General features: G+C 35.9%; 1 protein-coding gene across 1 annotated transcript in view; it reads right to left on the reverse strand.

The window, feature by feature from the left end:
- Positions 1 to 356: 356 nt before the first annotated feature.
- GAS2L3 (growth arrest specific 2 like 3) overlaps positions 357 to 25,281 on the reverse strand; it is a 29,940-nt gene continuing 5,015 nt past the window's right edge. Inside the window, exons 2-9 of the mRNA XM_061205438.1 lie at positions 19,321 to 19,368; positions 14,244 to 14,412; positions 12,980 to 13,095; positions 10,563 to 10,704; positions 6,382 to 6,445; positions 5,540 to 5,678; positions 3,219 to 3,326; positions 357 to 1,691 (exon numbers count right to left, since the gene is read on the reverse strand). Coding sequence (XP_061061421.1) covers positions 357 to 1,691; positions 3,219 to 3,326; positions 5,540 to 5,678; positions 6,382 to 6,445; positions 10,563 to 10,704; positions 12,980 to 13,095; positions 14,244 to 14,412; positions 19,321 to 19,344 — 2,097 coding nt within the window. The 5' untranslated portion in view covers positions 19,345 to 19,368. The remainder of the gene's footprint in view (positions 1,692 to 3,218; positions 3,327 to 5,539; positions 5,679 to 6,381; positions 6,446 to 10,562; positions 10,705 to 12,979; positions 13,096 to 14,243; positions 14,413 to 19,320; positions 19,369 to 25,281) is intronic.

Genomic DNA, 25,281 nt, shown 5'->3' on the forward strand with positions numbered 1-25,281 from the left:
ATATTCAAAATACAGCAACTATAGTTATAAACCTAGTAGTGTTATTTGACTTTACATTTCCATTAATGGGCAGACATTAACAAAGATGTCATGGACTGAAAATCATATAAATGTCTATAACTAATAAGAATCTCCTGGTGATTTTACCACTGTTCACCTTAAAAGGGTACCTTCTGGTGAATTCAGGTATGTGAATTCTGATGAGTCCCCTCCTCGCCCCAACCTCTACCCCCATCTTATTGTACTTAATGTCTGAACCTATTTGGATAAACACAAATAGAAGAAACTTTTAAGGTGTGCAGCTAACACATTCACTCTCTTTCTTTCCTCTGTTCTCTTAGAATGACACATTATGTTTATTTTCTAGGTTTTTTACTTCCAGTCATAACAAAATAATGATCATCGTCTTCCTTCTTCTTTGCAGAAGGTTTTTTATCTCCACTAACTGCCTCCTTGCCAGATGAGGGTGGTTTCCTGGTTGCAGCCGGGGCTTTGCCACTTTTGGGAGGCCCTTTGGCTAAGCACTGGCTCTTGGTGGCAGTCTGTGCTGACTTTGGTTCAGGTTGTGCTTTGGCAGAAGACTGGGGAAGACTCACAATGCACAGCGGGGTACGGCCCGGGGACCTAGAGGAGCTGGGTCCTGTCTTCTGGGACGTGCTTTTATTCTGAGGCTGCTTTTTGGCAACTGAAACCATATTCTTATCTTTCGACTTCTCTGCAGCTTTTGCAGGAGCAACTGAGGTTACAGAAAGTGGCTGGTTTAAATTCAAGGCTGACTTAAGTTTCTGTGCTGGCATTGCCCCCGCTTGCAGAGCTCCAACACGTGGCTGAGACTGTGTTCTCAGACCCGTGGTTATGGTTTTGGAACTGGATGTTGTCACTTTTGCAGGAGACTGGAAAGAAGGAGAAGGGTTAGGCTTTAGGTGCAGATTTGCCTTAGGTGGCTTTGGACACTTTGATGATGAATTTAAATGTGTAGCTGAGTGAGAGACTGCATAATCCCTGGAAGACACATGATGGTGTTTCAAATGCTTTGGTTCAATTTTTCCAGAACACTTATTTGGCAAAAGTGTAGACTCAGGCACATCTCTTGACTTCTGGGCTGGAATAAGCTTGGCCTTTGGAGTACTGGGTGATGAGATACATTTTCTCAACGACTCAGATACACAAGGTGCAGTTCTTAACAAAGCTGGTGAAAAAGTGCTTTTACCTACTGGATTTAAAGAAGCAGATGAAGATGATGCATCGTTTGAAGGAGCCTGCGGTTTCTTTGCTACGTCCTTTGAAGATCTGAGTTTGAGATGAGAGGACGCTGCTGGAGAATTTGGAAATTTAGAACGGACTGACCCACAGGCCAGACTGCCTCCTTTCAGGGAAGATGCTGGTGGCAACACACCTGGCAGACGTACCTGCTTCTCTTTGCTCCTTGGAATACCAACTGGTGTGCCAGGGTTTGAATTTTGTTTCTGAAACATGCTAACTGCTGACAAAGGATTCATTTCAGGAGGCTGAGGTGCTCTGGCGGACGAATCAGGCACACTTTCATTAGAAACTCCTTTTTGAAATGCTAGAATTTTCTGTTCTAGTGTAGCAAACTGTAATATTCGACAGGGGTCATATTTAAGCAAAAATCCTTGAAGAGTATCCCAGCCTCCACCGACACGGACCATGACATGTTTTCCGTGAAGCATCTTTCCCCCAAAAGAAAGTAAAAAATAAAGCTGTAAAACTGTAAGGTGCAGTTACGGTTCATTAGCAGTCATAGTCTGTGATGTCTGTGACTATGAAATTCAGCGTATTTGCCAACAGCTTCACTATAAATTGCCAGTCTCTTTCTTGTATTACTAAAGTAATATATTTAATTCATATTGAATCATGCAACTAACAACAGAGAATCCTCCAGTTTGTAAGGAAGATATTTACACATCCTAAAAATCCAAATTACTAATACGCAAAACTGCAAGGACTGAATATTGAAGGACGAAAGGAAAAGGGAGAGTAAAGGAGGGGAGGAGAGAAAAAAAGTCTCATACTAAAGAAAAACATAATTACAGAAGAAAGATAAAAACTACCAAAACTTGTATGTTAGAATTTAATAAATTACTTTCATATATATCATATCAATTTAATCTTTCAAAAACTTTGATACAATTTATTACTAGTTTTTCTTTGCAGATGAGAAAATTATGGCTCTGAGAGATTAAGGAAACTGTCCCAAACCACACAGCTTGGCCTGGCCTCAAACGTACCAGGCTACCCAACCCAAAAGGTGCTTTTGTGTTGATAAGATATATCCTGGGTCTGCCAGCGCAGCCCAAGCTGGACGGACTCAGACCCCTATTCATTCAGCAGGCAAATCTCCATGGTTGTATGAGACTGCTCTGCAAATTTTAACTCTAAATCCCATGCTCTGTGCACTATCACTATATCATACTGCTTAAAAAAAGAAAGCTAATTAAAAGACAAAATGCATATACCTGTTTCTGTATGAGTTGAACAGGGTATGGGGAGCTAATGATAATATATGAAATAAAAGAAAATATAGGTGGTAAAATTATATTTTTTTACATACTTTTATATTACATTCCTAAATTGGGAATAAAACAGTTCTTGTATCAATAAGTGGACAGAATGATGAACAGGTAAACTTCAATCTCCTGATCAGCAAAGGGGACAATTAATCAATTGCAGATTACAGATGGGACAAAGGAAGAAAATAAGCATGTATATTAGCATATTAGTATAGATGCTGATGCTGTGTCAGTGAAAAAAAGGCTTCATACTTAAGACCCAAAGTCTATATTATTATCAACTGCAATGTTTCTATTTCTTTTTCTTCTTACTGACATTTAATCTTATTAGATGTTCTGGTTTTGCTTTTTTCTTCTTCTTATGATAGAAAATTATTCCTCTTTAGGAAATCTAAAAAATGGAATAAGTTCCCTGAGGTATTCAAAGATTTTTTTCCCCCAATTATATTCAATGTCCAAATAGTCTTAGCTTAATTAGTTGTTTGCTATGTTAAGTGTGTTTACCTAAACACATTACATACTCTTGAAAATATTCCATATATTTCCTCCTATACAGTGAAATTCTTCCATTAATAACATCCTCTATTCCAATTTTTTAAAAAGTAAAAGGGGAACAAAAGAAGGCTGGTAAAGCAATAAATTCAATTTCAAAACAAGATCTAAACAGGATGTAAACGGTGGACTTACTCTTATAAAAAGTATTTTATCTCCTAGTCGATACCGTCCTTCAGATAAGTACTCAATAGAAAATCGATGAGAACAACTACAAGGAGGGTCTTCAGCGATGTGTTTAACCTAAGATTAAAAATAAATGACAAGATTTAGTGCTTGTGACAAAAACTATTTTGTTTAATGTTAAAATGCAAGGTTATTTGATAGTTGGGAAAATCAAACTCAAAGATAAAAATTTAAAGACAGTTCAACTATTTATTATCTCTTCTCTTTTACTTGTTGACAAATATTGAGATTAGACATTAGCTAATCTAATAAAACCTAACAGTGAGGAAGTCTGGAGTCTCTCTCTCTCTCTCTGCCCAAGTGCAATCAGGCTCGTCGTGTACTCACTGATCACCGGAGAAGGTCTGTGAATGTGTACACAGTGAAGTCAATTCAAAACACATTCATTCAGTCATAGGAAACAGTTCATTACTAAGCTTGAATTGTTTTAAGACTTGGATTAATATATCTGTCAAATCAAAGATGGACCAGTCAGATAAAGTTTAACCAGGAATTTTCACTTGTCCCTTAACACCATGTGAAAGTAATACTGTATGTATGGGGGAATATCCAGATTTGTTCCAAAGTTACTGTTAAAATAGGCAGAGATGCATTTATAGCTATTGGGCTGGGCAAAAAGTTCATTCGGGTCTTTCCGTAACATCTTACGAAAAACCCAAGCGAACTTTTTGGCCAATCCAATATTCACCCAAGACTAGGTAAATTCTAAAAATTTCAACTCAAGAGGCATTTTTCTAAAAGCACTCACTTTGTTTCAATAGTCTGCTAAGGAGATGAGAACTGAGGAGAAAATCCTACCTCTACTCCTCAAGGGGCTTACAGAATTTTTAACTGCAGTAAATATCTTAAAAATGGTAAAAACTGGAATAAAAATTAAAATTCAGGAATTCTTTATTTAAAACATGGAAATTAATATAAATTGATTAAATGAAAATATTTGCTGAGATATGTTTGATTTGAAAAAAAAAGTCACATATCAGCCACTATGGAAACCATTTTGTTTTCCTAAAATTGTATTTTTTAAAAGGCAAGGCCATGTATATTTTTCTCAACTACTTGTCACACAGAGTATATCTAAACAAATTCACTTACTTGAACTTAGGCATGATGTTAAAGAAAGTCTCTTCAGATATACCCAACTTACCTGAGCACTAACAGAAATTTATGAGTGTCTTAATTATCTACACAAAAGGGACACATGTGGATTCACCCGGGCCTAATCAGAAGGATCTGGATTTATCTCCCTACATCATTCATTTAACAAAATAACATGATCATAAATAGAACTGATTTTCATAAGCCATTCAATGAAGTTTATCTTGTTCACAGTCTGGTTATATGAGCACATATGTACACACATGCATACACACACATACATACCACATGCATAAGATGGCTAAAAAATATTCTGAACTTGGGTAAATAATTTACAATTATTTGAACCATTTACAAGTTAGATAACAAAGTAATTTGAAAGGAGGTAATTATTTCAGTCATTATTTTCTATCCATTAAGGTTTCTTAGGTACACAGAATTGCTGTTGTATATTTCTTAACAGCACTCAAAATAATGAATCAGATAATAATTGTTCCTTAATTTTAAACACGACCATAAGATCTCAGCAGGTCACATATGTATAGGTGGACTCTGAATATATTCATATAGCACATATATATTTAAAGAAATGTGTTCCTTTTAGTTTTCATAACAAGCTTGCAGGCATGAAAGGTCACTTATTTTGTTTAAAATATCCAAATACCACTTATATTCAGCAGTACAAATCAGCACTAACCCACAATCTAAATAAGTTGGTGAGCCTAAAAGGAGTAAGTGCTGTGAATAAAAAATGTTCTCTTCTGGTTTTAGCTATTGTGTAATTAACATTTTAACATTAAAGGAAATAGCTAAAGAAATTAAAATCATCTGTAAAGGTACTACCCTAATATCAATTATTTTCATTCTCCTTGTTCTGATATATACTTTTCACAAAATAAACATTTTTCTTGTTGCTATGTAGTCTTCATAATGATTACAAAAAATGATTATTCTGCTAAAATAGTAAATCCTAATTTACCTAGCCATTGCCCAATTTGAGAGTATTTACATTGCTTCCAATTTTTCAGCCTTATAAATAATACTGCAATAAATACTTTCATTCATGCTACTTTTTTTTTCCCTCTTCAAGTATAATAAAAATGAAAGAGAAACACTTTTGGCGAACTATGAGATTCTGACGCATCATAGTTGAAAGAAAGTGTGCAATTACTTACAGCTTCGTGAAGCTCTTCATGTTGACAGCATGATTTTGGAATGCTGATGGAATCTTCAGGCCCAGAAGTATTAAGTAAGGTCTCTTCTAGCTCAATTTCTTTCTCAAATTTTACTAATACTGGAGGCTCAACCCCATATCTGAAAACCAATCATGAGATCTCATCAAACAAGTGAAGTCTGAGCCAAGTACTTCCATGTATATCACAATAGGTTATCTTTTATTTTTAAATAAAGTCTGTATGACTCTCTTCTACCAGTTGTTTCACTGGGACATCTGGAAATGGTTTATAATGTCTCACAGATTGCCAAAAATTCAGATTATCATCTTTACATCATAGCATATATATATTTGGGTTACTGGATGCTCCCAATATTCAATCAGGGATCCTAAACGTACCTTTAAAAATCAGCTTGTTAAAAAAAACAAAAAACAAGTCATCTCATGAGTGAAGATGGGGTCGAGCTAGGTATGGAGGATACCAGGCCTCAGCCTTCTTATCAGACCCTCTCTGTGTCCAAATGACTTGCCTCGCCTTGAACTGCTTAAAGATTTCATGCTCTTACTCTACTTTTGATCTGAAAAATGTAAGTACCCACTTTTACAGTTTAATACTAAATGAAGGCAAGCTACATGAGCAAGCAGATGTTGACACATGACATGGCTCACGTGAATAGAACAAAGTTAATAAAGAAACAAAAAGAAAGAAAAAATAGTAAATTAAGTTACCTTTATTCCAATCAAAAATTATTTTCATTTATAGAAAACAGTGTTATAGATAAAATAAAGCAGCTTAAAAAATGTTTATGACATTGAAATTCTGAAATATTGTGGAATACATACCTTGACACAATTCGACCAATTTCAAGAAGACAAAGATACACCTGTCTCGGATCTTTGTGCAAAACTGTGAAAAATAAGACCACATATTTTAGGGGGCAAATTAAATAGGCAAATATATTTATGGCATGAAAGAAGTAAAGTAAAAGAAAAGACAGTAGCGTTACTTATTTGGAGACTTAGAAAAGACTTTTATTTTTTCTACATATTATCATCTTCCTTAAATTAAAAAGAAAATGGCTAACAAGAAGATTAAAATTTACCATGGATGCTTACCTGTGTAGTATTTTAAGTCTAAAAAACTAAGAGCTTAGTAACATTAAATTATTAATATTTCAGATCTCTTAACAGGAGATATTATTGAAGAAACGTATCACTTCAATTTTATTCTAAACTATCTTTAGCACAGGACTATGTGTTAACAGCTTTCTTCAACTCTTCCAAAAATAGAAGAGGAGAGAGCACTTCTCTACTCATTCTATGAGGCCTATATTACCCTGATATCAAAGTCAGAAAAAGACATCACAAGAAAACTAAAGACAAATATCCTTTATGAACACAGATGTAAAAAATTCTCAATGAAATACTGGCAAACTGAATCCAGCAGCAAGCGAGATTTATCCCAGGAATGCAAGGTTGGTTCAACGTATGAAAATCAATCAATATAATTCACCATATTGATAAAATAAAGGAAAAGAAACATACAATTATCTCAGTAGACACAGAAAACGCTTTTGACAAAATCAAACACCCTTTCATGACAAAAAAAGATTCAACAAACTAGAAACAGAAGAGAACTTTATAAATATGAAAATAGACATCTCTGGAAAACCCATAGCTAACATCATTATTAATGGTGAAAGACTGAATGTCTTCCTCAAGGCTAAGACCAGGGAAAAGAAGGATGTCCACTCTTACCACTTCTATTCAACATTGTACTTGAGGTTCTAGCCAGGGCATTTGGGCAAGAAAAATAAATAAAAGCCATCTAGATTGGAAAGGAAGAAGGAAAACTATATTTACAGGTGATATGGTCCTTTGTTTAGAAAACCCTAAAGAATCTACAAAAAAACTAATAGAGCTAATAAGCAAGTTCAGCAAAGTTGCAGGATATGAGATCAATATACAAAAGTCATTGCACTTTATACATTAGCAATAAACAATCTGAAATGTAATTAAGGAAATGATTACATTCACAATAGCTTCAAGAAGAATAAAGTACTTAGGAATAAATTTAACCAAAGAATTGTAAGACTTGTACACTGAAAATTATAAAATATTGTTGAAAGAAATTAAATAAGATATAAATAAATTGAAAGACATCCTATGTTCATGGATTGGAAGACATATATTGTTATTGTAATACTCTCCAAACTGACCTACAGATTCAGTGCAATCCCTATCAAAATTCCAAGAGCCTTTTTTTTTTTCCAGAAATGGACAAGCTGATGATAAAATTCATAAAGAACTGTAAGAAATATAGAATAGCCAAAACAACTTTTAAAAAGCATAAAGTTGGAAGACTCATACTACCCAATTTCAAAACTTACTACAAAACTACAGTAATCAGGACAGTGTTTACTGGCTTAAGGATAGACATACAGACCAGCGGAATGAAAGTGTCCAGAAATAAACTCATATGTTTAAGTTCAATTGATTTTCAACAAGGGTGCCAAGACAACTCAAAGGGGAAAAAACAGTCTTTTCAACAAATGGTGCTAAGACAACTGGATATCTACATGCAAAAGGATGAATTTAGACTCCTTCTTCACACCGTATACAAAAAATAACTCAAAATGCATTAAAGACCTAAATGTAAAAGCTAAACCTATAAAAATCCTAGAAGGAAATATAGGTGAAAATCTGTGTGACCTTGGATTAGGCAATGGTTTTTTAGATATGACACCAAAAGCACAAGCAATCAAAGAAAAGATAAACTGAACTTCATCAAAATTAAAAACTTTTATGCATCAAAGGACACTATCAAGAAAGTGAAAAGGCAACCCAAAGACCAGAAGAACATATTTGCAAATCATATATCTAATAAGGGCCTAATATCCAGAATAAAGAAAGAACGCTTACAAGTCTACAAAAAAAAGACAATTGACTCCCCCAAAAATGAGCAGAAGATTTGAATGGACATTTCTGTAAAGAAGATATACAAATGGCCAATAAGCCCATGTAAAGATGCTCAACATCATTAGTTGTTAGGGAAATGCAAATCAAAACCACAATGAGATACCACTTCACACCCACTAGGATGGTTATACAGTTGGCCCTTGAACAGCATGGTTTGAACTGTGTGGGTCCACTTACACATGGATTTTTTTAAATAAATACATACTACAGTACTATAAGATCTGTGGTTGGTTGCATCTGTGGATTCAGAACCATGGATACAAAGGGCTGACTGTAAAGTTATATCCAGATTTTTGACTGCAGGGTTAGGGGACCGCTGCCACTAGCTCCTGGATTGTTCAAGGGTCAGCTGTAATTTTAAAAAATAATAACAAGTGTTGACAACTATGTGAAGAAATTGGAACCTTTGTGCATTGCTAGTGGGAATGTAAAATGGTGTGGCCGCTGTGAAAACAGTTTGGTAGTTCCTCAAACAGATAAACACAGAATTACCATATGACCCAATAATTCCACTCCTAGGTATATCCCTGAATTTAAAACATATGTTCACTCAAAAACTTGCACACAAATGTTCATAGCAGCATTATTAATAATAACCCCAAAATAGAAACAATCAAAATGTCCATCAGCTGATAGTAGATTAAAAAAATGTGGTATATCCATACAACGAAATATCGTTCAGCCATAAAAAGGAATGACGTACTGTTAGATGCTACAACATAAATGACCCATAATGCTAACTGAAAATAGCCAGACACAAAAGCTACATATTGCATGATTTTATTTATATGAGAAGTCCAGAGTATGCAAATCTATAGAGAAAGAAAGTAGACTGATGGTTGGCAGAGGATGGAGATAGGGAGTAACTGGGTCCAACTGCTAATAGGTATGGGTTTTCTTTTTGGAGTGATGGAAATGTTCTGGAATTAATAAGTGGTGATATCTGCACAAATCGTGAGTATACTAAAAACCACTGAAGTCTACATTTTGAAATGATAAATTTTATGTTATGTGAACATACCTCAATTTTTTTAAATGCTATGAATAAAAAGAAACCTAATATGCTTAATGATCAGCACACCTGGATTAAAGCAGGTTGCAAACTGGGGGGTAAAATAGCAATCCATTAGTTTTAATTCTACACTGGATAAGAATATCCAGAGGCATACTAAACAGGTAACAGTGGGGAACAGCTACCTGTCTGCAGGCAACAGGGTGTGCATGGTCAATAGAAATATTTACAATATTAATAACCTAAAACAATAATGAAACCAACTAAAAAGTTGGTTTGCTTTTTATTATCACCATGAACTGGCAATTCTAAGCAATGTCAGTGACAAAGTACTTCTCTCTACCAGGGCCGAATACTATTCCCATGACCCCCGCCCTTGGTATGCTACTGCTCTTATCAAGACATTATAAATTCTGTGTGTGTGTGTGTGCGCACGCACACGTGCACACATAAATACTTTGAGGAAATATATAGATAGTCTAAAACTTAGATAGCTTTCACTTTGGTCACTGCACAGATGTTTCTGTTGACTTAAATGAAATGAGAAAATACATCAATAATTCTTCAATACAGCATGACTTTTTAAAAGCATAAGTCCATTTAGATAACCAAATTGGCAGCTGCTGTTTACGAGGTAAATCTAAACACCATGAACATACATCATTTGGCCTTCTGTTATTTCTGTAATTATCTAGTTAAAGAGAAATTACTAGTAATTTAGACTTGATAGAGTAACTCTTGATGAAAACATTAATTAGTTAAGCATTAGTCCAGAACCTTCCCATAGCCAACTCATTTAGGAAGTAAAATATGTCCAGGCCATTCTAGATATATAGGATCTAAAACATAAATGAAAAGCTTTTATCATACATTTGATCTGGAATCTGATTCTCCAATTGTTTACATATATTTAGAGTATAAATGCTTCTAGTAAAATGAGATGTGGCATTTGAGTCCTTATTTGGAAAGAAAAATTAGAAGTGAGGCATACAAAAATATCCTAATAAACATTAAACACAACAGCAACACTTACCTAAACCTTCAGATTCAAAGAGGTAAGTCTCATCAACCCCGATGTGCCTGCACCAGTGAAGGAAGTTCGCAGTATTGTCTCTAGCAAAGAACGAACCTGATGCAGCATCTTTCTTACAGGGCACTTTTCTCATTGGAAAATTCTGGAAAAGACAAAAAAATAATTTCAAACATGCATCAAGGATATTTTCATTAAATATCCATTTTAATATTACTAAATAAATGTTCAGTGCATTGTATGTAACTAAAAAGTGCATAGCACTAGAGGAAAAAGGCATCTTCAAAAATCATTTTATTTTGCTTTTCATTAAGCATATTCTAGAAAATGATTCCTAGGAAAACAGTCAGGTCAAAATTAGCAGTAGGATCACACATCTCTAACCTTTCTTTTTAAAATGACATGAGAGTCTTAGTTATGATAAAAAATGACAGTCTAATAATTCCAAAGCACATCTTTATAGTATATCTCTCCAAACACAGTTCAGTACAAACACAAAATTATTGCTATGTTAAAGGTTTACACAGTCTCAATTTTGCTTACTTCCTTATTTGCAGGTTCATAAATATGGTTCTGAGTTTCTTGAGGAGACTTTCAAACAAGGAAGTAGTAGCCCATTCTTAATTAAAGTTCTTTGAAAATTGACAAGCTAAGTTTTACAGAATCCTAATTCTTTTTTATTTCCTGGACCAAGAGTATTCAGATAATCCTGCTGAGGCTGAGGGGTTTTTTTTTTTTTTTAGAAATTATTCATCTCTTTTTTTGGCTGCATTGGGTCTTCATTGCTGTGCACGGGCTTTCTCTAGTTGTGGCGAGTCGGGGCTACTCTTCGTTGTGGTGCGCAGGCTTCTCATTGTGGTGGCTTCTCTTGTTGCGGAGCACGGGCTCTAGGCGTGCAGGCTTCAGTACTTGTGGCATGTGGGCTCAGTAGTTGTGGCTTGCGGGCTCTAGAGCGCAGGCTCAGTAGTTGTGGCACACAGGCTTAGTTGCTCTGCGGCATGTGGGATCTTCCTGGACCAGGGCTCGAACCTGCGTCCCCTGCACTGGCAGGCACATTCTTAACCACTGCACCACCAGGGAAGCCCGGCTGAGGGGTTTTTAGTTTTGTTTTAAATTTTTACTTGAATAAGAAATTCACACATATGATTTTTTAAAATGCAATGGGCACAGTAGAGTATAAGTCTTTCTCCTACCACTACCCCTCAGTTCCTTTCTCTCCCTGGAGAGAACCACACTATTACCAGTTCCTTATGTTTCCTTCCTGTTGCTATTATTTTCTAGGATTACAATAGCCTTGTGAGTTTTTCTAGCTGTACATAGGAAAAAAAAAATCAACACAGCCAAATACAAAGGTGGTTAGTATCAACTGAAATCTTCTCATCCACATTTCAGTAAGACATCTCCATACACAAGTATATCTGTACTTACAGAATGCTACATAAACAGGCTATTCTGCAATCTGATTTGTGTATGTGTGCATGCACACTTAATGATAGGTTGCAGGCATCTTTTGGGGTAAAAAAAAACAAAACAAAACATTAAAATAGTCATTTCTAATGAATAGATAATATTCTACTCTGTTTAGGTACCATAATTAATTTTAAACAACTTCTCTACTGATGAGCATTTAGGTTGTTCTTAATTTTTTTTGCACAGTCGTTTTTGTGAATTTGTGGTTATTTTCTTAGAATAAATTCCTGGAATTAGAAATTATGTTACGTATCAAAGGATGTGCTTTATTTTCAATGTGACATATGTTACCCATTGTCCCCCAAGAAAGATGGTACTACTTTATATTTCCACCAGCACTATGTTAATGTCTAGAATACACACTCACAGACACCAGATCCCATGAGTGAAAGTACCCATATTTGATGAAAAGAGAGGAAACCGTATCTACTTCAAATCCCAACTGCAGGGTCAACGGTACAAAAGTGTCTAAAAAAAGTATTATTCATTCAACCAATATTTATGAATTTACCATGAAGACAATATATAAAGAATAAAAAGATGATGATAATAGCTCTTAACTGTGTGCCAGGAACCATCACAATCTCTTTTTTCATTTAACTCTCACAGGAATCCTATAAGGAAGGTACTATTATTGTTCTCAAGAAGAACTAGCTATTTAGATATTTACTATGCACCAGGCATTATCTATATAAGCTAACCACTATCTATATATTATCTCATTAATGTTGCTGGATCCTAGAAAATATATCCTACAAGGTAAGTGTTAATATCTCCATTTTACAAGTGAGAATATTTTTTCAGATGCTCAAAAAGATTAAGTAAATTATCCAAGATTTTACATATAGTTGCGTTGGAAGTTTACAACCTTGTAGAGATGATAAGAAATGTACATAAGCAAATCAGTATGTACCAAGGTATTAAATCACTACTGTCAAACATTTTCTTACCACTGGTTCTTCAGAGTTGCATGTTTTCACCGTGTTTTGAAGAACATCAATCAGTTGGCATAACAGTACTCCATTATCAAGTTCTTCCAATAACCTTTCTGCCTTAACTTCAATACCTAAAAACATATTTCAAAGCTAAGAGTCTTCTAGAAACAGTAAATTCAAACAATATGGTTAAAGTTTAATTAAATGTAATCGGATTATAGCTGAAACACTAGACAAATATTAGATCAGACTCTGAGCATTCACTCTTAGAAGGTACAGTTAAAACAGCAGATAATATCAAATTAAGAGAAAGTCAACTGAAACAAAAATATCTGTGGTGTAGAAGCACAGAAAAAATAAATGACATCTACTTTATTTCATTTAAAAACACCAAAGTGTTTTATATTTCAAGATCCACTATTAAGGTTAAGTTCTGATTCACTGCACATTACAACTGCTTGCACAAGAAAGATTCTCTGTAAGTAAGATGGTCTTTGTTGCAATTTAAAAATTAAAGATAACAATGTAACAAGCACTCAGACAATACCAACTTTTCCTCTAAAGCCCCTTATTTGGAAGCATTATTACATAATAAACTTTTAAGAAATTAACCAAATCTTCAAACTGATATGAGTGTTTAGTGTGTTTTTAATTCTCTTCAAAGACCACAGATGAGCTTTATATATATACAGTCCTTTTCACGAAAACCTTACAGTGCTACATGAAATTCTGTTATTTAAAAGAATTTTTTTCTAGGGAGAAAGTTCAGAGCACTTATGTCCTCTGAGTAAAGAAATATGATGCCATGCATTCTCCAAGCCGACATTTCCTTCTAGGTTTCATATACCTCTGCCCCTCGAAGCCTCAGAAACAGGAATCATTTTAACTACAGCATATATTCCACCCAGAATCTCATGCCTTACACAAGTTTAAGGAGAAAAAAAAAAAAAATCAATAAAATACAGGCCCTCAAGTTAGACCTATACACTTAAAAATTTTTTTAACATTAACAATTAAAATGTTGATTATTCACAGCTCTTACTACTGACCTCTTCCATTAAGCCTCAAACTTGCTTACTATTCAAGCCCCGAGGGTCAGGGTGAATCAGAATATCTTCCCAACCAGAATGTAAGCTTGGTGAGAAAAAGGACATCAAATATTTCCTTCACTAGAGGATCCCCAGCCTCTGGAACTATCATTCCTTGACAAAGAGTAAGATTCTCAATAAACATTTATTGAATAAGAGATTACAATTTTGAGCACCTTTGCAAGCCTTACCTAATAAACCGGATAACCAGATTGACAGATCTTCTTGCATGGGCAACAGGGTAGCTTCGTGCCTCACAGCTATCCACTCATCATACTGACAAACATCAGCCAAACCTGGCCCATGTCTGGGGGTCAGAGGACTCCGTGGACTTAGAGGCAGGTCTTCTCCAAACCACACCTAGAGAAAACACCAACCAACTGAATGGATGCAACCCTGTTAAAAGTCAGCATGCCTAACATTTATATTTAAATAATGAATTACAGACCATATTTAATATACACAAATACAGAGCTGCAGCAGCTCACAGAAAGTTAATAAACTAGAAGCAAACTATTAGCCTAGATACTTGAGACACTTTCCGTATTCAATTCTGTGATAAATGTAAGTGAATCCCTAATTAATGAATGGATTCTACCATCAAACCGAGGGGATGAAAGTCAACAAATAATTTTTTTCTTTCACTTGTTAGCTGCATAAGTTTAACAAGTTACTTGACTAGAGTATCAGCATCTTGGCTGTAAAATGAATTAATAATACCTGCCTTATAAGATACATCTTTGTAGAATCTAGCATTGGGCCTAACAATATTTGTTGAATAATGGATAAATGAATGAATGCATAGTTGGCATTTTATAAACTTTAAATCATAATAACAGTGTTATCGAAAAAAAAAAATCTAAATAATCTGGTCTGTCACTTGATTTTGCACGGCCCACAAGCTAAGAATGGTTTTTACATTTTAAAATGGTAGTTATGTAAGTACCTACATAATAGCTTTGATTCTGCCTCCTGACTCACTAAGCTAAACATGTTTACTACCTGGTCAATCCCTGGTTTAGAATAAAAACTGACATAAGCATGCTATCAAACCAACACATGCAAAATTTTGAAATACAATTAGATATACTTTTAATATAAGATTAGTTAGAGAAAAGACTGTGTCAAATCTCAACTCAGGAAGGGGTATCAGAGCCCAAGTGAAGTGACAAAGGGGTTCTCACAGGAGGGCAGCTTGAAATGGAGGGTCAGAGCTTGAGTGAGGTGACAGGGCATCCACGCATGGCAAGGGCCCTGTGCAGCATCAGACCCTGAGCAGGATAAAGAGGGTGTCCACTGGGGACAACGGGGGAACGTCCCAGTGCAGGGTGTCAGAGCCCAACTGAGCTGAGAAGGGCAGCAACTCAGGGAGGGGTGGCAGCAACAAAGGGAGACGGGTTACATACACGGGGATTTATCAAATGGGAGCCAGGTTTCTCACTGCCACAGAAAAGAGGTACAACTATGGACTGAGAGAAAACTACTAGAATGAACCCTATGGTGTTGGAATCGAGTAAGTTTTACCAGAAAGCAAAGAAGTGCTCAAAGAATGATGGGGACATGCAAAAGGACACAGAAGTCAGCTTGAAGGGACTTCTGCTGGCTAAATCAAGAAGAATTTGAGCATCAAAATAATGATATAAGTGGATTATAACACACTGAATAAAATGGACAACTCTGAGTCCACATAGATATAAACAAATGAATAAACTGGAATTTTGATGAGGAATGAGATTTCCATATACTTTCAAAGTACTTCCCCAGAAATACCTACTACAAAGAGAAAAAAAGAGTAATTTCACAGTAGAGAAACTCATCAGGCAGCAACTTAACCGAGTGACACAGGTGAACACGATCAACAACGGGATGAATCAAAATCATATGCACCTGACAGGATACAACGAGACAACACAACAGCCCTCTGTGATAGTCCTGCCAAGATGCATAACCTGAATCTAATCATGAGAAAACATCAGGCAAATCTACATTGAGGGACATTCTACAAAATAACTGGTCTGTAATACTCAAAAGTGTCAAGGTCATTAAAGAAAGCAAATACTGATAAAGACTAAGGGGCACGACAACTAAATGCAACAGGTGATTCTGAACTGGACATTATTGGGACAACTGACAAATACTTGAATGTGGTCTGAGTATTAGATAGTAGTTCTGTACCAACGCTAATATCCTGATTCTGATGATTTCATTGTGGCTGTATAGGAGGGAGTCCTTGCACATGATAAATGCACTAAAGTACCAGAGGTAACGGGACATTAGATTTGCAACCTACTCTCAAATGGTTCAGCAAACCTCTCTGCTCTACACTTAACCACTTTGCAAGTTTGTGATTGCTTTAAAATAAAATTTTAAAAAGTTTTTTAAAAAAGAGGCATAAGTATAGGTAATACCAAGTGAATCTAGTTCTTTCTTGATTTTTCAATGTAGATAATTTCCCCCCCTGAAATATAGTAAACTTATTGAGGTTTATTTGAGGCAAGTGTTACTATACCAAATCAAAAGCCATAACAACACCATTGTTAATCCAGACAAACATAGAGGGGAAAAAAAGAGCTGCTTCCTAACTCCTATGATGAGAAATAAACACGTTTTTAAAAAATCTCACAGGCAAAGACAGACAATGAATATATACCACAAGAGGCAAGCAGGAGTAGCAAAACTTAATAAAAATACCCAAAGACTAAGAGAAACATTGTTATTCGAGAGGCATTATTTCAGAAACTGAGGGTAGAGATTGGGGAATGAACTCCTAAATACATGAGGATCCCATAAAGTTTTTGGAAAAAAACAAGACGTTATTTCCCCAAATTCTCTTAGAATTACTTCAAAGGGAGTATAGCAAAGATACAATATCTAAATCTTCCCTTCATAAGCATGTCTTGCTTCTGTAATCCCAGGACTCAGTATAAGACCTACCTCATGATAGGCAGTCAAAAATATTAGCTGAATACTTGAGGAACAGATACTAGCAAATGACTCTTTGTACCATCAAAATCAAGATGCATCTTACAATAAATGGTATTTTACAGTCAACAGAATGTTATTTGTCCTTTAACCATTTGGCTGAGCTGACAAAAGGCAGAGAAGATGCAAATGTTTGTCAAGGAAAGATGTACATCATCTAGGAAGGTGGTTTTGAAAATATCATGTATGAAAATGGAGAAGCTAAAATTAACAAAAGTCATTCTAAGTTCTTGCCACATTAGGGAGAAGAGTACTTGGATTTTCGTATTATTGCAAGCAGAAAACTATAAAAACCTGGGCTAGTCAGTAGCATATTCATGTTGTTAAAAGCTAGATGTTAATAACAAAACCTGCATGTATAAAGATTGTTCTCAATCATGCTGAAAGCTGTCATACTGCAGATTCCTAACCACAGGCAGTCTACAGAAGAACTTGAATCAGTATATAAACTTAACTTACATTTAGGCAAAAATTTAGGCCTACGTACAAATGGGCCTTTTCTCAGAGAGAGAGTTCATAGTTTCTGTTAGATTCTGGAAAGGGTCTGTGACCCAAAAGAGATTAGGAACTATCTAGTTCATTGATTTTTAGACTGTAAGTTTATTTACCAATCAGAATCAGGGACATAAAAAAGGGGCAAGGAAGACCTTCATGGATTAAATGAATAAGAAACCAGCTATCTACTGGGTGTCTCCTCTCTGCAAGGCACTTATGAAAAACGAAGCCTAATTAGCAAAGAGGTGAAAATCCGAGGAAGTTCTCACATTCACCAGGGAGAGAAGCAAAAACTTCCATGAGGGATGTCAAGGGTACTCTTGGAGAAGAATCAATAGGGACAGATCTGTGGAATCTAGGTCAGAGACGGATTCGTGGAACTATAAGCAACACTATGAAAAAAAATCACCAATTTAAGAAAGTATTAATGGCCATTAGGAGAGAAATGAGAAAAACATGGTCAATGTGGCAATGATAAAAAGCACTTTATAAGGAATAGAGAAAATATAATCAACATGAAACTGATGACATTTCTGAGACTTGGATAAAAAGAGATGAATAGAAGTAATCAGATAAAAAATGGTTTTGAGAAATAAGGAGTTCTGAGCATACTCAATGTGGATTAGAGAGGACCCAAAGGGGAAGAATAAGACCTTTTGGGAGACTGCCATGAACTCCCAACTCCCCAAAGGAAAACAGTACAAAAGAACTCTTTATTAGTAGAGTAGGAGGATATAGCTGCACAGCATAGGAGGGAGAAAGCAGCATCCCATTCAGAATTGTTCTTAACCATTTTATAAACAAGTTATCTTCTCTAGGCTCTCACACACTGCTATCTTGATAAGCCTTCTTTCTTAATCAAAAAAAAAAAAACTTTCACGACACAGTTATAACCTCCAGCTTTACATCCGGATAATTTTGTTGTACCAATGATACAACCAAAGTTCTGAAGTGCCTACTATGTAACAACACATTCCAGGAGGCACTTGGCTCATGTTATCTCATTGATTCCTCACAACTACCCTGAAAAATACGCGCTATTATCCTCACCTCAGAGGCAAGGGAGCGGGGACTCAGAGAGGTAAAATAACTTGCCAGGATCTCACAAGCAGAGTGGCAGAACAAAAATCAGACACAAAATCTGACTGACTCTAAAATTCTCATCTTCCTAGGTAGACCTTCAAGGTGATTTTTATCTTTAAAATTCAGTCATGTTCTATTTATGTCAAAAGAAAGAAAACTTTTAAAGGATCTAAGAATAAATACCAGCTCTGGAAATCATTCAAACGTAAGATTATTCTGGTTTGTCTTATTACCTCCATCTTGCTTCCCCTCACCAAAAAACTAACAAAAAAACACTCTTTAAATTTTAAGTTTTAATGCCACATTATTTACAGGCATTACAGGGCACGTGTACAGTTATCTAAAATCAAGAATTTATATTTGTTTTCATTGAAAGCTCTTTTAACTACAAACATATACTAAATTGTAATGAGAAGAAAATCACAAACTATTCCAATTCTTTTCCCAGGGTAGTACAAATACGATGAACCCACCAATCCTAAGATATTTTTGATTCTTACAAATTTGCAGTATAAATGAAAGCTTAATATTAAAGTCTTTTCAGAACTAGAAAGTGAAAATATAGTATTCCTGTTATTAAATTTGATGCTTAAAAAACCAGTAAAATAGAAAATTTTTGTGATAATTTTAGTTTTTTTCTAACTATTGTAATCTTATTATATTAATCTCATTAATTTAAATATATATTTTCCCAAGAAAACCACTTACTTGAATTGCAGGCAGCATGGTCATCTATGCTGAAATGATATCGCTGCTCTGAAAATAAAACAAAACATTAATATGCAGACAATGGTAGCTTTCCTACTCCCCCAAACCCTCAAATTATAAGGAATCTGCTTTATTCTCCTATCTGACTGAAAACCTAATACTTTTCTATTTGGAATAATTTTACCATAGGAGAAGGCAATCATACTCCTAGTTTCTTACTTCATAAAAGTACTCCTCATTTGAAAGAGGAAAATCTGAAACACACTTTAATATGTAGTTTCTGGCACTAATATCAAAGTAATTCTTGAAGCATCTGACTAGTAAAATAAAACTAACAATAAAACTTAGCTTACATTAAAAGTGTCCTAGAATTTTCCCCTGTAAACACACTGTAAATATAATGTAAATACAAATATCACAACAACTGATACTGAAAGTCAAGTATCTCTCATCTGATCTTTACAAAGAGATAAGTTCATCCGAACTTTGTATAAATTCTCAAGTTTAACCATAAGCTTCTTCCACCAGATGACAAGGTAATAAAGAAAAATATCAATTTTAACTATGAAACAATATTCAATGCCTTTCCTTAATAATTTTCCATAAGTTATTTTCTCCATGAGGTGCTAAAGACCAAAAAAAAAAAAAAGCAATTTGAACTCAAAAGGACTATTCTTGAAACATACAAGAAAAAAACCCCACAACTTTAAGTTAGATTAATACAATTCTTTAATGTATTTTCAGAGGAAAGAAAGTGAAGAGTTTGAAAACACTCAGAATAATAGACTATATAAAACCTAGGATTTTAGATTGCTTATAGCAGCATAATATACTAGTCTATTTTTTATTGTAAACCACCATTAAAACATTCTAAGAAAAAATAGAAATGGCTTATAAGGCTATCAATTTCCAAGGAAAATTACTTTCTCCCCTAAGTTATACCAAACATACCTCAGGTACAGTGCCAACTACACATCCCACTTTCCTCTCAGGAACACTTCTTCCAGTACCAAAGCTGAACTGGAGCTAAACCTAACTGAAAAGTCTGATGTTACACATCACATTGTCTTCGCAAGAAGGCAAAGGACAGCAGAATGTCCTTGATGTCATTTTTCCTTCTCTCTACCCTAGCAAAAGGCCAAAGTACAATTGAGCATTACTAATGAGTTTGTTATGCTTCCCACGAGCTAACTCAGTGGGGAATACGTTTTCCTTTAGCATAAATAATCCTTTGTCCCCAACAAAGATCCACAGTAAGAAGCTTCCGAGACCATTTTTTAAAAATACAGCAAAGAAGCTGCTCCCATTAAAATAAGGAGTCCCACATAATCAGACAAGAGCTTGAACAGCTGGAACTGCCAACCCCAAACAAAAGAAGGCCTGAATTATAAGGCGTGTGCAAATCAAGAACAGTGACACAGTCACAAAGAAGCTATCACAAGAATGTTTAGTAGTTGCACTTTTTATGGAAAATTCAACAAAATTAGTTTTATGAAAGAAATGAAGAATTTGTGCACAACCTTCAATCACTGAACTTTAGCAAAGAGTCTATTATATATATATATATATACACATACATATATATCTTCCCCCACATCATTCTTACGTAATAGAAAGAACTACTTTAAAGATGACAAAATGATAACCATCTGGATTACCTTTAAAAAGAAGTTATTTAATAAATGGTACTCAGATAAGTTATAATATATTTTCATATGTGAAAAACTATCAGGTACACAAATATATGCTTTTATTGGAAAACTTTTATAAACTGATGAGATTGTATCAGTGAATCATCATTAACTCCTGAGTATTTACTGTGTTCCAGATCCTAAGAGCCAGTTATTCATACTTTCTAGCCATTCACTATTCTCTTTCCAAATCATTTTTGTCTCAAGCGTTGAATCCCAAAAGCAGCTTCTTGTCTACAGTTAGCCCAGTCCCCAATCTGCATCACAATCCCAATTCTTGCTTCTTACTCAGTTTATTACCTGCTTTCCTCTTATCTATCTTTCCCTAAAAGTCGCAGTCTCTACATTTTTTTTTTCCACATAAACCAATTATACTGAATCAGCAACTCTTCATTTCCGGATCTGCATCTTGATTAGCAATTTATTGGCTTTTTTTTGGTTCCTGTTTTTGTCTGTCTTTTTGGAGAAGACTACTTTAATTCTGTGCCATCTTGAGGAAGTCTTTTCCCTTGGATTTGGGCAAAAAAAAAACAGCTCTCAAATGACCAAGTCCAAACTATTCGCTAACCCTGCTTTAACAAGACAAACAGCTTATGCAGAGATCACAAGTGAATACTATACTTAATTTTTTAAATCTGGAGAAAATGTTAGAAGCACAGAGTGCACTTGTCCACCTGAATCTTAAACAGAATTTGGGCCTAGCCCACTTTGAAACAGTTTCAGCCCTGAGGCCCTCAAGATTATTTATGGTAAGGCTCTTCACACCAGTCTGACTTCAGAGCATGATGGGAAAAAAATGCCAGCCCGTGGAGCTGCTCCTTTGTTCCACAGCTGTAGGCTCTGAAACTGAGTATATTTTAATTCCTCACTCACATTATAAAATATGGTGGGGAGAGCACAAGGTGGTATGTCTCAGTCCTGGTACAAATTGGGGGCCGATTTGGAAAAGAATGGCAAAAAAGCAAAGAAATAAAGTAAGTTTCCTCAGAAAAATAATAACATTAACTGCCACTGCAACACATATACATTCAGCACCCAGCCGACAGATTACTGCCAAGACACGTAAGCTGCAGGGATATGATAAATGCCCAAGCTGGCGCAGCGGTTACTGCTGAGGAGGGGAGGGAGATGAGATTAGGATGGAATGCACAAAGGCCTTTCAACTGTACCAGTAAGATTTTAGTTCAAGATAAGCGGTGAGAACACAGGTATTATTATACTGGTCTGTACGCCCTTCTGTGTGTCAAAAAAACATTTCATCATTTTTAATGTTTCATTTAGAAAAATAGTTAAAGAAGATATCCTGATTTGTTCAGGGGAATAAAAAACAACTTTCTCAGCTTTAAAATTTTGAGTTAAATATTTCCTAATTGCCTAGAAAAAATAGAAATGCTGTATCCATACCAAACATATTTCATATTTTTTAATGTATACTAAAATAAATCACCATAAAGGCACCACTGGGGTAGCAGAAAGTAGCAGACCCATCTGCTTTGAGTTCCAGATGATCTTGGGATAGTTCACTTCTCTGAGCCTCCTGTGTTCTCGTTTGTAAAATGGGATACCACCACCTCCCTTGTCTGCTTGTTGTAAAGATTAAATGAGGTGATACAAATAAAGTACCTGACACATAGCTAGCACTTAACAAATGAGTTGTTATGATAATACTATGATAGGACATAATTGTAGTTCATTTAACATAATTCATCAAATTAAAAAGAGGTAAGAAAACAAAGCTAATACTGAGAAATCATTAAATGTAATTTGGAAAGCTTCTTTTACTAACATAAAAATAAATACGGTTATAAGTGAACATAAAAACTTTAAAATACCAACATCCATACTCAAATATGAATTTGTGACATAGAAGTCTCTTGCTAGAACAAGTCTTAAGGATTGCGTCACACACAGGCCCTTTGCTCCATTCAGGCCGTCTCCTCACCGTCCACTCTTATTGGTTTCACTCATTTTTGTGGCTCTATCACTGTTCAAGCTATATGTTTGTCCAAGCGGTGTCCACTCCTTCATTTATTAAACAATCATTTATTCACACCCTTTATTAAACTGGGCACCGCAGGCAACAGACACAGTGATGAACATAACAGACGTGATGCTCTCATGGAGCTACTACATTCATTTGTGTATGTAGTGAATACACAAGGTTAAATCATGGTAATTGTTTTGAAAGAAAAAACAGAGAGAGAGACAGCAGGGGCCTACTTTAAGACTTTGATTGAGTGATTTAGAAAAATGGTTTTGCTGGAGGAAAAACATGAACTTGAAGAATGGTGGGAATTAGCCAGGGAGAGAGACGGGGAAGAGTTCTATGCATAGAGAATAATTTTTGCAAAGACTCTGTACAGAGAGCGAGAGAGTTTGGCGCATTCCGAGAACTGAAAGAAGCCAGTATGGCTGAAGCGTGGAGCACGTGTGGCTTAGGATAGGGTTGGAAAGTCAGGCAGTAGCCCCACCACGTGACGCCATACTGAGGAAAGTAGATTTTATTCTAACTGCAGTGGGAAGCCATGGAAGAGTTTTAACCAAGGGAGAGACATAATGTATTTCATAGTTTAACAGAGCTCCCTGAGGGGGAGAGAGAAACATGGGAGTGAAATAGTGATGGGTTTAACAGAGAAAGGGGGAAGAAAACAGAAGGAGAGGTGGGTAGAGATGTGGGAAAAAGAATTAGCGGAAACACTGAGAGAAGGAGAAGCATAGAGGGGTAGAAACCGTGAGAGCAAAGGAAACTGAGCACACAGGAAATGAGATGGAGAGCAGCCTGGAAGGGGAAGAGGAGGGGATCCACTGCAGCAGTTCAGTGACCAATGACGGTGACTGGGCAGGGATGCTGACAAAGTATCCACCGGAGAAAAGTGGATGGCTTTGACATCTATTTTGGAGTTAGAATCAAGACTTGATAATGGTTAGAGATGGAGGGTGAAGGCGAGGGAGGTAAGGGCAGAGTGAAGTGTCAGGAACAACTCTTGGGTTTCTGGCTTAAGCAGTTGAGCAAATGGATAGTGGCAGCGTTTACTGCGATGAAGATGATGGGAGTCTGAACAGACTGAAGTGGGGAACCCAGCAGAGACAGGGCAAAAGTGCTATGTTTTGATCATGTCTAATTTGAGAAGCCTTTAAAGACATTCAAGCGGAAATGTCAGGTTGGCAGTTGGAAATACTAATCTGAGCTAAGAAGAAAGTTCAGGAGGAGATAGAAATTGCCAGCAATCCTTGGGAGATAAAACCACTGGAAAGAATGAGATCATCTGAGAAAGAAATGGAGAAAGCAGCGACAAGGATCTAGGAACAAGTCCTGGAAAAAACCAACATTTAGACACGAGAGAAAGAGTCAGCAAAGGAGATAGAGTCCTCACCTCGACTAATCCAGGTTTACAACTCTTCTGATTTACCTCCTCCCAGGAGCCCTTCCTGATTGGCCTGAATTAATTCTGCCTATATCTGTAGCTCTTGAATTCACAGAGCATTTCTCCCAACTACCTGTCCTTACACTGCTTTATACTATTTTTTCGTTGTTTCTGTACATTGCTTGACCAAGTATATTATAAGTTCCTGGATTGCTGTTGGAAGTAGTGTTGAGAGAAGTATTCAAGCTGAAAGTTTAGGAAACACTTCTGGTGGGAGATATGTGAACATCTCCAGGAAAAATCAGGTAGGTGAAATGTGACAGAAAAGCTTGGAAATAGCCATACAGCAGACACGTGTCTGACAGGAGACTTTTTTTGGGTATTATTTATTATTTTTCACTTTTATTTATTATGTGACCCGATAAATAATTTTGCCTCTCACCGAACATGTCCAAGGTGAAATATGTGGAGTGGTTACTAGTCAAGGTACCAGCAGGTTAAGTGAGCTGCCTGATATACCAGAGGAATCACTAAGAAAAAAATGACTAAAACTGGTGTATTTGGCAGAGGGTCCAAATGAACGGGACAGAACAGCTGTGCCAGTGCGCAAGGACTCTGGGAGCAATGTGCTACTCGGGAATTCATACGGTTGCCCTACTGGACAGGTACGTTTTTATTACGGCTTTTAAATAAATTCCATTGTGGTAGACCACATAATGGTCCCCAAAGATGTCTATGTACTAAACCCCAAAACCTGTGAATATACTGCCTTCGTGGGCAAAATGGATCTTGCCGATTGAGTAAATTAAGGGCCTAAGGAGATGGGAGATTATCCTGGTGAGCCCAATGTAATCACCAGAGTCCTTATAAGAGGGATGCAGAAAGGTCATAGCCAGAGAAGGGGA

Source organism: Eubalaena glacialis, chromosome 11, assembly GCF_028564815.1.
Source record: "Eubalaena glacialis isolate mEubGla1 chromosome 11, mEubGla1.1.hap2.+ XY, whole genome shotgun sequence".
Taxonomy (NCBI): domain Eukaryota; kingdom Metazoa; phylum Chordata; class Mammalia; order Artiodactyla; family Balaenidae; genus Eubalaena; species Eubalaena glacialis.